The 14,943-nt window shown below is 44.4% G+C and overlaps 1 protein-coding gene across 2 annotated transcripts in view; it reads left to right on the plus strand.

The window, feature by feature from the left end:
• LOC141265440 (NFX1-type zinc finger-containing protein 1-like) overlaps window positions 1-14,943 on the plus strand; it is a 200,661-nt gene that overhangs the window by 76,995 nt on the left and 108,723 nt on the right. For both annotated transcript variants that reach the window (XM_073678549.1, XM_073678550.1), the window contains exon 9: window positions 2,479-4,113. In XM_073678549.1, coding sequence (XP_073534650.1) covers window positions 2,479-4,113 — 1,635 coding nt within the window. The remainder of the gene's footprint in view (window positions 1-2,478; window positions 4,114-14,943) is intronic.

Here is a 14,943-nt window from a genome sequence, read left to right on the forward strand (position 1 = left end):
CATTGTCACCTGCAATAAAAATAAAATAATAAAGCAACCTCATCCTCACCTTTCCGATGTGAAGAACAGCCATGTGTCCCTCGACGTGTCCAGCTCTGCTACATCTGGATAGTAGCTGGACACGACCATCCAGGCTGCCATCCTGCAGAGACACTGAGGAGTGCAACCATACTTGCGCTCCTCAGTGACTCGCAGTGCCGTCAATGAACTGTGCTGAGTTCATGTTACATGAACTCAGTTCAACGCATTGACGTCAGCGCAAGCGTGGGAAAGTTCTCACCGCGCATGCGCTGAAGTCATTTGCCAGCACTGAGCTTCAGTGCATTGCCGGCTACTTAACAGATCGGTCACATTTTACAATGTGGCTGTTCTGTTCATGGGATCATCGTGGGACACTTGCTATTTGGATTGCGGCAGACAGGTGAGGATGAGGTTGGTTTATTATTTTACCTTAATTACCAGTGATCATGGGCTTCGAGGATTAGCTGTAGGGTAAGTATATGGTGTTTTTTTATTTTTTGTAGGGGCGGAGAACATCGAGGACAAGGTGTACGTGAGTATAATGTGTTTTATTTTCATTTGAATATTTTTTTATTCATTTTCACTTTTTTTTTAAACTTTCAGCACAGGCGCCTGCAAGACTACTGCTCACATCCAACGGCGCATGCACTCACTATTTCCTATGGCAGCAGGCGCCGGCTGATTATGGTAGTAGTACATCAGCCGGCGCCTATGACCCGCTGTAAGCTATTTACTGCCACAGCACTCGACCGCAGTAATGCTATTACCGCCGATTACAGCCTGTGTTTCCTGCACTCTCACGCAAATGACAATTCGGGGAACCAGGTATATTCAGCTCTGCCATTCACATGAATGGGGTCCGTGTTTGGGTTCGGTGTTCGGGTACTGTTCTGGTACTGTTCCGGACTGTCAAAAAACTGTTTGGCATTCGGCTCAATTAGCCGAACCTGAACTGTCACAGGTTCGCCCATCACTAGTCATGATGCCTCTATTGCATCGACTGGACTTTAGTCTCAGGATCATAGTGATGGACCCAGCTTTCATCCTGTGTGATCAGTCTGTTGAAAAAGTCTCCTGGTTTCCATGGCCCATCGTCAATAGAGTCTGAAAGCATTCGACTCGTTCTTGCTTCTGGAAAGGTGTGAGCAGCCAGGGAACCCAGCAAGCGGATACCTTATGCATGTGAAGATGGTATTGGATGATTTTTTTCCACGGACCCCACACTAATCTTGACATTTTGGGCTAGATGGCGAATGGTTACGCGGTGATTTTCCAAAATGGTGACCTCCACATGCTGGATGGTGTGTTCATCAATAGCAGAGTGGGGTCGCCCTGGAATTGGAGCTATTTGCACCGAAGTCCGACCACATTCAATTGACGATGCCAGTTCTTGACTACATCATACGATGGGGAATCATCACCATAAATCTCGTTTCATCTAATCGAACGTCTCCTTTGATGTGCGGCCTTTAAAGTAAAGGAACTTGATGACTGCTCTGTATTCCACTGGGTCCATTATCAAACATCACACCACTTCAGCACCTGTAAAATCAAGACTGTTATCAGTTCTGAGTTGCAAATTGGCACATAATCTATAGACTTATATCATTACACATGTGAAGTTTCTGAGTCCTGTGATAAATAGAAGTGGGTCAGGAGAAATCTTTAATGAACTCCCCTCATACTAAGGCAAAGGCTGATATTTGTAGAGCATTGGCTGTGATTTTCTGAGCAAATTCTAAATGTTGACAATGCTGTGCAATGCATACTTATAACAAATTGTTCATGTCTGTCTGCCAGCTTCCTTAAAGTAGTTATGGACGCACTGAAATTAGCATTCTATCACTTAAAGAAAGTTTTTTTTTCATAATATTGATGACTTATGCTTAAAATAGGTCAATAGTATCAGATTTGTGGGGTCTTACTTTCATTGAATTAAATAGGACTGTGCTGCAATACAACGCTAGTTATTAGATGGCATGCAGGTAGAAAAAGCTATGGAAACGTTAGAGGCTGAGGTGATCACATGAGAACTGTTGTTCCTTTCTAGAGGTTATCAATGGTATTGCCGAATGGTATTGCCGAATACCAATCAGTTTTTGCAATCTCACATATTAATCTCTGCAGTAAGGAGCCTATTGTAAGGCAAGGAGCTAAGAAGACTCCTTCAGCTGATAATTGGCAGTTTCTCCCTGTGAATGTAATAGGGAGAAATGTGCGGCTGGAAGACTGGTTCACATTATGAATAGAGCATACTCCTTGCCTCATAGCAGACTCTTTGCTTGCCTTGCACTGCGGAGATTAATATAGAAATTCTTTAAAACTGCAACTCATTAACCTTTCAGTGCCTGATTGTTAAAATTATTTTGTCTGTTACTACCCAGTGGCAGCATAAGGAAGTTGTCAGGTTCCCTTTAATTAAATTGTATTTTCAATTTTTTTTGCCTTTCTTTTTAGTGTCAGATACATTTAGTGCCTTCCAGACAAATAAAACTGGATTTGCCGCGAGAGCAAAAAGTGTGCAAAATCTATCAGAATTAATGGAGCCCAAAACAGAGCATAATAGAAGGAACAGAGATGATATGCCGATACGCCAAAGAACTGTCAAGAATCTAAAGATAGATTTACAAACGATTTCCAAATTAACGACATTGGAACCATCTGAAATCATAATGAAACTAGCTGCTCCGGGAAGTGGACTAAGGGAATTTCTTAATGAAAATACAATGGATTTTCAAATAGCCGAAGGTTTCCTGAATATTTTAAATACAATTATCACAAGCACGACAAACCAGCAAAATTTAATATATATCCTAAGTCATGTCCAAGGATCTGGTTTCCTGAAGCAAGTTCTTACTTTTCACATGTTGGAGAGTTATAAGGCTATTACACAGCTTCACAGAAAACATTTGTTTTTTGAACATATTATTACTTTGGCCATGGAACTGGCAAGTATCTTTCCATCCAGTTCTTTCATGGAAGTAACCATAATTAAGACCCTTGTTCAAAATGCATTCCGTGACATGGAAGTTAATGGGAACATTGTGTCCACAGAAAATAAGAAGAAATTGATGGATCTGGATAAGTTCCTTCAACACTTACAAGATAAAAAGGGGGAAGGAACGTTGAAATCAGACAATTACATTTACATTGTAGGAAACAAGGAGAGCATAGAAAGTGACTTTAGACAGCTATCAATTTATCCCACCTATGAAGACATTTGTTTGTCACAAAAGCCTTCAATGAGACCAAACATCATTGATGGATGCTATGCTGATGCTGGGTCTTACCTAGATACCCATTTCCGCCTAATGCGAGAAGATTTCATTCGTCCTCTAAGAGATGGAATTTCTGGACTTGTTGCACTGAAGAAACAGGATCTCGATAAAGCAAAAATTGATGATGTTAGAATTTATTTTGATGCTAAGATCCGATCTCCATTATGCACTCGTGCTGGAATAGTTCACGAGGTCCACTTCAGTAATAAAAACTTGAAACATGTTCGTTGGGAAATCTCAAAGCGTCTTCTCTATGGGTCTCTTGTTTGCCTTTCTAATGACAATTTCAAAAATATGCTTTTTGCCACTGTGGCAGACAGAAACGTTTCCGATCTCCAAAAGGGGGTTATAGCCCTGATCTTTACAGAAGAAAGTCGTCAGCAGATGGCACAATATGCAGTAGATGATAATTTTCTCATGATTGAAGCCACAACCTACTTTGAAGCATATCGTCATGTGTTGGAAGGTTTGAAGGAAATGGTGGCGAGTGAAATTCCATTCCAGAATTACATTGTTTTCTGTAACACAGCAATGTCCCCACCTTTATATGTCTCTCAGAATCCTGCTGGTTACACCTTGGAGAAGCTAATCAAGTCTGACAAATCTGGAATACAGCAGTATCATAATGCAGGAGGCCCTTTACACCAATTAGGTACTCCGATGTTGAACATGTTTTTAAAAAAGCAATTTAATGTCCTTGATTCCAGTACTTGGCCGACTAAAGAGGAACTACAGCTTGACCAATCTCAGTTCAAGGCATTTCAAATGGCTCTAACAAGCGAGCTTTCTATCATTCAAGGACCTCCAGGAACAGGTAAAAATAAATATATTCTGTTTAATAATTCCAATTCAATACATATTGTAGTGGTTAAAATGTATTTGTATTGGACTCTAAACATTTTGTTAAACATGTTCTAAAAAATATACTAGATACTAGAGAACTGTAAAGGCATTCTCTGCTCTGTTGTGAAATTTCCCTCTGGAATGCAATGGGGTTAAAACAATAAAATACAGCATATTTATCATTGCACTCCAATCCCCACTCCAGCACTACCACTCCAATGGTCTTTGCTTGCCATGGCTACGGCCACACTATCAGTATTTGGTCAGTATTTTTCCTCAGTATTTGTAAGCCGAAACCAGGAGTGGGTGATAAATGCAGAATTGGTGACTTGTTTTTATTATACCTTTTCTCTGATTGTTCCTCACCTGGTTTTGGCTTACAAATACTAAGGAAAAATACTGACCAGAAACTGACCAGAATCTGATAGTGGGGCCATAGCCTTAAAGTAAGTCCTGGATCATTGTTTTAGCTGCAATCCAGGGCTCACTTTTAAAGGCCCGAGTTAAATGGGTAAAAGTGAGCAACAGGAATGCGAGCTGCAGTTACTTGCAGCTTTCGCTTTACCAACTGGTATCACAGGCTGGTTTGCTGAAAATCTCAGCTGTAGGCCACGTTCACATGTTCAGAATATGGTCAATATTTTACATGAGTATTTGTAAGCCAAAACCAGGAGTGGAACAATCAGAGGAAAAGTAGAATATAAACACGTCACCACTTCTGTATTTTTCACCCACTCCTGGTTTTGACCTACAAATGCTGATCTAAGATACTGACCAAATACTAAACGTCTTAACGTGGCCTTAAAATGAACCCTAGATCACTGCTGCATCTGCGATACAGGCTAAATTACAATCATTAGTGTCCAGGACATAAAATGGCGACCAAAAGTTTTGCATTTTTTTTTGTAAAGTGTGATTACTTCTGTCTGGTTGTTGTGATGCCATTTTCCTGGTGATGAATTGAAAGTGCATGAAACAATGCTTTTTCATTATACTGCCAAACATAAAGTGGAATAAAATGCGATTAATAAGCCAAATGGAAATAAAAATGGTTCCGCTAAAAACGTCATCTTGTCCCGCAAAAAAAAAGCTGGCATACAGCTCCATCAGTGGAAAAATAAAATAGTTATAGCTCTCAGAACAAAGTGATGCAAAAATAATTCTTTTTTCTAAAAAATATTTTTATTGTATAAAAGCGCCAAAACATAAAAAAATATATAAATGTAGTATCGCTGTTAACATACTGCATTATCACTTTTACCACACGCGGAACGGCATTAAAAAAAAACCTCAAAAAACAAATCCTGAATTGCTGTTTTTTGTTCATTCTGCCTCCCAAAAAACAGAATAGAAAGCGATCAAAAAACGTTGTGTGCCCGAAAATGGTACCAATAAAAACGTCAACTCGTCTCGCAAAAACAAGCCCTTACATGACTCTGTCAGCCAGAATATGGAAAAATTATAGCTCTCAAAATATGGCAATGCAAACACTAGATTTTGCAAAAAAAAAGCAAGTGTGTCACAGCAGCGAAACATAAAAACCCAATATAAATCTGGTATCGCTGTAATCGCACCGACCTGAATAAGAAAATCGTCTAATCACTTATACCACATGTGGAACAGCGTAAAATATAAAAACAATTCTTCACCTGCTGCTGATTTGTTCATTCTGCTTCCCAAAACAATGCAGTAAGGCACGGCTTACTTTAATTCTGCACTCTGCGCTGAGCGCTTCCACCGGGGTTCCCATGTAAATCTCTGATATACGTGATTCAGACTAAACCCCCAGTGAAAGATTCCCTGTAATGAGGCAGATGGAGGCACTGTGGACGCCGTCTGGCCTATAATCCCACGGTGTCAGTTTTTTTAGGCGTGCATAAAAGTGCGATTTGCCACAATTTTGTGCACTTCTGAAAAAAAGGACACTGCTAAACAGAGGCCAGAGGCTGCCTCATTATAGTGCATGGATCCCGCTCGAGTTTCATCTGAATTACATCAGATTACTCAGGAGAAATTGCACAACAAATGATATGGTGCAATTGCTCTTGTTACCCTTAAGAAAATGCAAAATTGGGGCTAAAAAACATTTTTGTGGGAAAAATGTGAAAATTTTATTTTTACGGCTCAATGTTATAAACTTCTGTGAAGCTCCTGGGGGTTCAAGGTGCTCACCACACATCTAGATAAGTTCTATGGGAAGGCCTAGTTTCCAAAAAGGTGTCACCTGTGGGGGGTATCTACTGTTCAGGCACATCAGGGTCTCCCCAAACGCGACATGGCGGCCGCTAATTATTTCAGCAAATTTTACATTCAAAAAGTCAAATGGCGCTCTTTCCCTTCCAAGCCCTGCCATGCGCCCCAACAGTGGTTTTCTCCCAGATATGGGGTACTGGCGTGTTCAGGAAAAATTGCACAACAAATTTTGTAGTCCGTTTTTTCCTGTTTCCCTTGCGAAAATAAAAACAATTTGGGTCTAAAGTAACATTTTTGCGAAAAAAAGTTAAATGTTCATTGTTTTCTTCCACATTCCAAAAATTCCTGTGAAGCACCTGAAGGGTTAATAAACTTCTTGAATGTGGTTTTGAGCACATTAAGGAGTGCAGTTTTTACAATGGTGTCACTTTTGGGTATTTTCTGTCATAAAGGCCCCGCAAAGTCACTTCAAATATGATGTGGTCCCTAAAAAAAATGTTTTTGTAAATTTTGTTGGAAAAATGAGAACTCAATGGTCAACTTTTAACCCTTATAACTTCCTAACAAAAAAAAAATTTTGGTTCCTAAATTGTGCTGAAGTAAAGTAGACATGTGGGAAATGTTATTTATTAACTATTTTGTGAGACATAGCTGTCTGATTTAAGAGCATGAAAATTCAAAGTTTGAACATTTTAAAAATTTTCGCCAAATTTCTGATTTTTTCACAAAGTAACTCAAGTCATATCAAAGAAATTTTACCACTATCATGAAGTACAATATGTCATGTAAAAACAGTCTAAGAAGCAGTGGGATCCGTTGAAGCATTCCAGAGGTATTACCTCATAAAGTGACAGTGGTCAGAATTGTAAAAAATTGACCCAGTCACGAAGGCGAAAACAGGCTCTGGCACGAAAGGGTTAATTACTGCACCACACCGACGGGGCATTGAAGCCACTAGAGCAGTGATGGCGGACCTTTTAGAGATAGAGTGCCCAAACTGAAATCCAAAACACACTTATTTATTGCAAAGAAATGCCACCGCGGAAATGCATTAAATCTGCATCGTGGGCAAACAGCCTTGCTGCAACCCTTCTTGAGTGCCAAGTTCTGCTTCATACTGTATGGTGGCCCCACATAGTGCTTCATACTGCATAGTGGCCCCACATGATGCTCCATACTGTATAGTGGCCTCACATAGTGCTCCATACAGTATAATAGCCCCACATTAAAAAAAAACTATAGTACTCACCTCTGCCCATTCCATCGCTGATCTGGTCTCTTCATATATCACAGTCTTACCTGTGGGTCTGCGCCATCCCCTCAGCACTAGCATAGCCACCCTCACCCTCCTCAGCACGCGTGCGGCCTGATGGGATGTCGCGAGGACTGATGGAATGTTGCGTGGCCTGATGGGATATTGCGCGGCCTGATGGGACGTCGCGCGTGCAAAAGAGACTGGCTGCGATGCTAGTGATGAGAGGATGGCGCATGGGCTGAGGACAGTGGTGGCAGCACTAGTGCTGATGGGATGGCACATGTGCCCACCGGGAGGGCTCTGCGTACCCCCTCTGGCACATGTGCCATAGGTACGCCACCACTGCACTAGGGTATTCAAGATATCTTGAGAGATCTTGCTCCATTCCATTTGCAAATCTGCAAGCAATTCAACTTTATTACTATGGGTACAGGCCCCAACTCATTGCCCTAACTGATCCCAAAGGTGCACTAAAGGATTTAAATCAGGTGAATGGCTTGGCCATTGCAACAGGCAAACATTTTTCTTTGTTAACCAATTTTTTACTAAATTGGATATGTGCTTAGGATCATTGTCTTGCTGGAATTTCCATCCCCTGCCTACTTTGGTTTTACTGTGTAGCAGCATTACATTCTCCAGTATATCCTTGCACATGGTAGCATTCATATTTTCGTCAATTCTGTGCAGAGGGCCAATGGCAGATGCAGAAAAGCAGCCTCAAACCATGACCTTGCCACCACCATGTTTCACTGTAGGTGTTTGGTACCTTACATCATTACATTTTCCAATTGAGGGGTATATATAGTGCTTGACATCATTACCAAACAGATTGAACTTGGATTCATCGACCATAACACCTTAGACAAATCTGTCTCTTTCCATTGGCTGTGTTCTTTGGCAAACTCAAGTCGGACCTTCCGGTTCTTTGCAGAGATGAAAGGCTTCTTGACTGGCTTCTTGAACTCGTGCATTCAACCCTACTGCTCTTAGCCGTCACACCACAGTTTGGAGACTCACTTTGACCCCATATTCTTCGTTCATTTAGTGCGAAATCTGTACACCATTTTTATGGACATCAAATACTGATTTTTTTTTTATTAACAATGTGATCAACTTCTAGGTTTGTCAGCTGTTCCATAACCTTCTTCTTTCTTTAATATACATGACACTTGACTCTGAGAACACTTGAATTCAATAGCTACCTCTTTGTGGATTTTGCCTGACTTCACTCAGAATAATACGCTTCCTAATATCTGGTGATTAATTTGGCTTTGTCTTTGCCATGTTTTAACCTAAAAACACAAAAAAAATTTTTTTAGGCACAATTCGACTACCCATGGCAAAATATGCAAAACATTTGACCCAGCAAATGTTGAAAACTAACACATAAGAGGATAAAACAATGTCAAACACAATTTTCTTCCTTGTAGCTGACAACCATTTGCTTCCAGTTTACTAAAATAACCAGGAAAATGTCATCACAACAACCAGACAGAAGTAATCACACTTTTTAAAAAAATGCTAAACTCTTGGTCACCACTGTATTATTTGACACATCCCACCTTCCTTGAGATAGTCTAACACTATGATGTGTTGGTTAGTTACTAAAATTAGTAGTTTCTGTATAACACAAGATGCTTTGAGGATGTCAAGGACCTGGAAAATTTGGTCATCTAGGTAATCCTTCTCCTCTACAAGCTTATCCCACATATGAGTTATGAATGGGTAAACAAATATGACACTCACAATCTTATTTGCCACCCGCATTTCTGCAAGATGGGGCTTACCATTTGGTTTGGGATTGTTGTCTGCAGCTCGTTTGTACAATGTGTGTATAGGGATTGCTTTAACAATTACCCTAGTGTGCATTACTATACAGGTTGAAGGTGTCCACATACACATTGGCTGTCTTACTTTTTGCTGCTCTACAGACCTCAGTGAGTGCCTTCAGCTCTGCCTTCTGTGCCGACAGGTTAGGAGGGAGTGGTTCGGCTTTTATTACCTCATTATGTGTAACCACAGCAAATCCAGTTTATAATTGACCAGCATCTTGGTATCTGGATCATCTACAAAAAAAATATCTAAATCTGTGTTAGCAATGGGCTCATCTGAGACCTGTTCAAGCCCTGCCATTTCTTGTTGCATCAGAGAAACGGAATAATGAGGTGGATGTATGTCCATTATTTCCTACTGTTAGAGAATGTAAAAATAATACTTTCCACATCTCCCCTTCTCTACTTTACCTGCATAGCTGGATTCAAAGCGGTACATAACTTGAGTTCTACATTTGGGGACATGAGAAGGGCACATTGAAGTCAAAGTTGACAGGTATTGAAATGTGTCTAGGTTGTACCTGACTGAAGACACCATGAATATCGTGTTGAGTGCAAAGTGTGACCTTATAATCAAGAACTATTTCTTTGGCCTTTTCAAGCATGGCTTGAACCGCCGAAATGGCTCGTACACAGGAAAATGTACTCTTGGCGACGGGTTACAGTGTGGGTGAATAATAAGGCACAGGTCTCTGTTTTTGGCCATGTTTTTGGGGAAGTACTGAAGAGGCATGACCTGTCATCTCAGTGCAGAAAATCTCAGTGCAGAACAAAGAAAATGGTTTAGTATAGCTGGATAAAGAAAGAGCTGGGGCAGAGGTAATCAAGAGTTTTAGAGAGTAAAAAGTTTGTTCAGTTGTAACAGAAAATAGGGCCACACCTTTTGCCATATTCTCCCTTCCCCTGGTTTCTGGTAAAGCATAACTTCCTTTGTTCCTATGAGCCTGAATTAACTCTTGCTCCACTCCTTTAGCTACTTGCACAAGGTCTTATAGGTTCTTTCCTCTCCACTCAGGGTGTGCATTTAATAGCCCCTCTCTAATGGGTTTCTTTAGTCCCTATACAAAAGCAGTTCCCAATATGTATGTTAAGGCTGTCTCTTGGAAAATATTCCATATCTGTCCAAGTCATCTGCAAACAGGCAAAATATTTTCTACTGTCTCACCTTCTCCTGAGTTATGTCATTTAACAATATGGATTGTTCCCTCTGTTTTGTCAAAGCCCGATTATGCAGGACCTTACTAAACTCTTCCTCTGAGTCTAACATCTGCAAATATTCTGACTCATATATTCAAATCAAATATTTTTTGATGGTCCCATTTCTTGCTTTATAATACTGTATGTGGAGTCACGTCTCTCCCGTTCGCATCTACTAATAACTCAAGAGCTCGCCATGTAAAGCTATACATAGCCTAAATTTAGTCTAAAGAAAGGAACAGGCTTCTCTTCAGGATTAGGAAATTGTTGCATCATAGCTAGCTGTTCACTTAGACTCCGGGGCCCGTACTCTGTCGTAGTTGTGACACAGGTACTTTAGATGCAGTGACACAGAAACACAGAGCAGCCAGTACAGGGTTAATAAACAGGGGGGATTTATTGTAACAGGGTCAATCTCCATGCAGGGAGTAACAGGGGAAATATGGGGACAACAAGGGGACTAGCAGGTAACAGACTATAACCGATAATCCACAGTTTGACTGGATGTAGCAGAGTCGACACGGTTGTAATTATCAGTTTTACACTTAGCTGACTCTTGTTCCCCACAAGGCAGTTGCCGGCTGATGCCGGTGTTGTTTTCTTCTGGCTTCCCCGCCTAAACAATGCTCCGTCTTCTGGCGGCAGCGGGCGGTCTCCAGTTTGACCCGCTGAGCCCCTAGTCCATAACACTGCACCTCACTTGCTCGGCTCCACGTCTTCTGGCGGCAGCGGGCGGTCTCCGGTTTGACCCATGAGCCCCTAGTCCATAACACTGCACCTTACTTGCTCGGCTCCACGGACCCTGCGTCTCTTCTCCCTCTAGTCGGGCTTGACCCCAACTGTCAACTCCCTGTTTTCCCACGCAAGCCTCCTTTTTCTCCCTCTTCCTAGACACGCCCACAGCTCCCCGGTCACCTGACCCCTGAGCTCTGGCTCTGGACATGCCCCCAGCTTCCCGGTCACCTGACTCGTGTGCTCGCAATCTGTCTTCCCCCTGCAACCAGAGGCACGGGCCCGGCAGTTCCGGATCCCTAGTTCTGAAAGTATTTACGCCCCGGTCTTCCCCCTTACAATCCCGCTCTCCTTTAACTCGCCATTCCACGGGCGAGAGTTCCTTCACCTAACGTTCACATTCTTGGACTTCCTGGACAATACGTTGCCATATAAACTGATCTTGTTCATAACGGTGAGGAGGCACACCTGCTGTTGTCCATTCTGACCAGCGTAACTCAGTTTGACCGATGGGGGGTGCTGGGACACTTGGATTCCCAATCTCCGCCTGCCCGGTGGCTTCAACCGATGGTGTTCCCTCGCCGCCTGCACTGGGGACTGCAGGTAATGGAGTGCTGGGGCTCGGAGGTAGAATCAACAATTTTTCTTCATCCACATCGTGGCTTGGGGAAACTGTGACAGGACCCTCTCTAGAAGCAGGTGATCGTTCTTCATCTTCGTCATCTTTAGACAGACAGGGCCGCAGCATCCTACGATGAACCACTCTGGTAGGGGCTCCTTCAGCCCCCTCGGGTTGAACTTCATACACAGGTCCTTCAGCGCCAACCCTGCGCTTCACTCGGTGCGGGGTACGTTCCCACCGCCTACTCAATTTGCCTCGGGCCGCCTGTCTCGAACCAACACCCGCTCCCCGGGCCTCAGAGCTGTCCCTCGAAGAGGCAATGTCTCATGATGTTTAAGCTCCCGAAACTTTTGTTGTACCAACCGTCGGAGGGTCTGCAGTCAATGCCGGTGTTCCTGGACCCAGGAGGACATCCCCGTCCGTGGGTAGTCCTCTTTGGGGTCCAGCTCTAACTCGGTAATCTCTCGCCCCTTTCACCCAAACAGTAAGGTATAAGGAGTGAACCCCGTCATACTATTCACTCGGTTGTTGTAGACCAACACCAGCTCGGCCACAAACTCAGGCCATCGTACCTTCCGATCTTCCTCCAACATGCGGAGCATTTGGATCAGTGTCCGATTAAATCATTTGACGCGCCCCCTGGGCCTAGTGTGGACGTGTGTGGGATACCCGGAGCCGGGTCTCTGGGGGTTGTAGTCTCCATGGCGGCGACCCGGTCCCGTGGCTCAGGGTGGTCAAACCAGTGGCAGTCTTTTAGGGGTTTTAGGTTAATTGTCCGACTACGCCACCCGTGGATTGCTGTCAGGGTGTACCGCCACTGCGAGGCAGTCCGCTGAGGCTGGTGTGGTGTGCGCAGCAAAAGATGGAATAACTCCCCACGGGAAGAGTATAGCCTCAGGGCAGGGAATGTGGATGATGAGGGTGATGGTGCATGGGCGTCCCAGTACTAATAGTGCTGTATGCGGTGAGAAAGCAGGAACGACTCAGAGTCTTTGCAGTGCAGTTCAGGGTCTTTACTGATGATATTAAGGCAGACCCTCCTGGGAGTACTGGCTAGCATAAGGGGCCTGGTCAGTCTGTGAGCAAGCAGGAATTCCCCTGGCCAGGTGGAGTTGTAGGCCTCCCCGTCTATCTGCACTCTTCCTGGCTACCTTACTGTAAGTGAGTGGAAGTAGCCCACATCCCTGAGTATACCGTGTGGTGCTCACCCGTATGGCTGGTGAATTGGGGCCTTCTGATAGCCTCCGCTCCTCGATGGCAGTGCTGGTCCCTTCCTTGTGACTGAGCCTCCGGGCTTCTATGGCCAGAGGACCTGAAATCCCCTGCCGGCTGGTTTCTGCTGCTGGGTGAATATACGTCCCCACAGCCTCGGACTCCGGTGTCCGGTACTTGGATTCTTCTGCCAGGGTGAGCTCTGCTCAGCTCCAGCCCCTGGTCTTCAGCTCCTGGCTCCTACAGAGCTCCTGCTGTAACTCTCCCTGTGCCTGGAACTGTCTCCAGGCTCTGACTCCACTAATCCCACCCCAGACCCAGTTTATAAGGGCAGATTCCTCCCCTCCCAGGTCTGGGCGGGAGGTGTTGCATGCTTAAGGGCTCCTGACCAGAGAAACCTCCCACTTGCTCTCAGACGTAATATTTCTATTACTGTGGCAACCAGACCCCTGGGGTGCCACACATTCACAGGCCCCATTTCCTTGAGCGTGGTAAGGAGTACTTCTCAATCCTGTACAACCGGAAGCAGGCGCCTCGATCGGAATGGATCCTCTTTGGGCAGCCGTACACCCGAATGAAGTCTCGGCAGATGGCCTGCGCAACTGATTCAGCGGTCTGGTCTCTGGTTGGGGTCACCACCGCAAACTTTGTGAAGTGGTCTGTCATCACCAGGCAATATTCATACTCGAGATGCGTCGGTCCAACAGTCAAATAGTCGATCATCAGCACCTCCAAGGTGGCAGAAGTCACAATGGTTTGTATGGGGACCCGCTGCTCCGGGGGCTTAACCAGCTCACAGCTCCGACATCTTCGACAAGTGTCTTCTATTGTTGCTCGCAGTCGGGGGTGATACACCAGCCTCTGCAACCACTGAAATGTCTTCTCTGGTCTGAAGTGAGCCCCTCGTTCATGAGCCTCTTTAGCCACTACTCCAACCAACTTCTCTGGGATCACCACTTGCCAAGTGATCACGAACTCTCGCAGTAGCTGTACCCGTCGGTACAGCAGCCCGTCTCGCAAACAAAGTCTCTCCCATTGTCCCAGCATTTTCAGTGCCCCCGGGGACAGGGTACTCCTCTCCTTTCGACTGGGGACCTGTCTCAAAGCCAACCATTGACGTAATTGGGCAACTTCTTTGTCAGTCTGTTGAAGTCGGACCCAGTCATCTCTTGGCTACCCTAGCACTTGTTCTTCCGACGTCTCTCTGATATGTCCCTGCGCCGCGACCAGCGGTCCCACTAAACCTTGGAAGCTAGGGACCTTATCCACCTCCAAATCTTCATCGCGGTCATGATCAGGCCGTTCATATGTCACTCTGGAGAGGGCGTCTGCTTGAGTATTCTCTGCCTTAGACCGGTAGGCGATCTTATACCGGTACCTGGCCATGCGTGCCACCCAACGCTGCTCCAGGGCCCCCAATTTCGCATTCTCCAGGTGAGCCAGCGGGTTGTTATCTGTTCTCACCAGTACTTCGGACCCGGAACTTTTGGGTCATTGCCCAAACCAGAGCCAGCAACTCTAATTTGAAAGAGCTATAATTATCTGGGTTCCTCTCAGAGTCGTGAAGGGAGCGACTGGTTGAAGGGAGCGACTGGCATACGCAATCACGCGCTCTTTCTCCTCCTGTACTTGGGATAACACGGCTCCCAGACCATGTAGGCTCCCATCAGTGTGGAGTATGAATGGTTGGGAGAAATCCGCATAGGCAAGTATTGAGGCCTCGGTCATGGCCATTATTAGGGCACAGAAGGCCTCTTC

The sequence above is a fragment of the Phyllobates terribilis genome, unplaced genomic scaffold (assembly GCF_046119375.1).
Source record: "Phyllobates terribilis strain yellow unplaced genomic scaffold, ASM4611937v1 Scaffold_4__5_contigs__length_816908805, whole genome shotgun sequence".
Taxonomy (NCBI): domain Eukaryota; kingdom Metazoa; phylum Chordata; class Amphibia; order Anura; family Dendrobatidae; genus Phyllobates; species Phyllobates terribilis.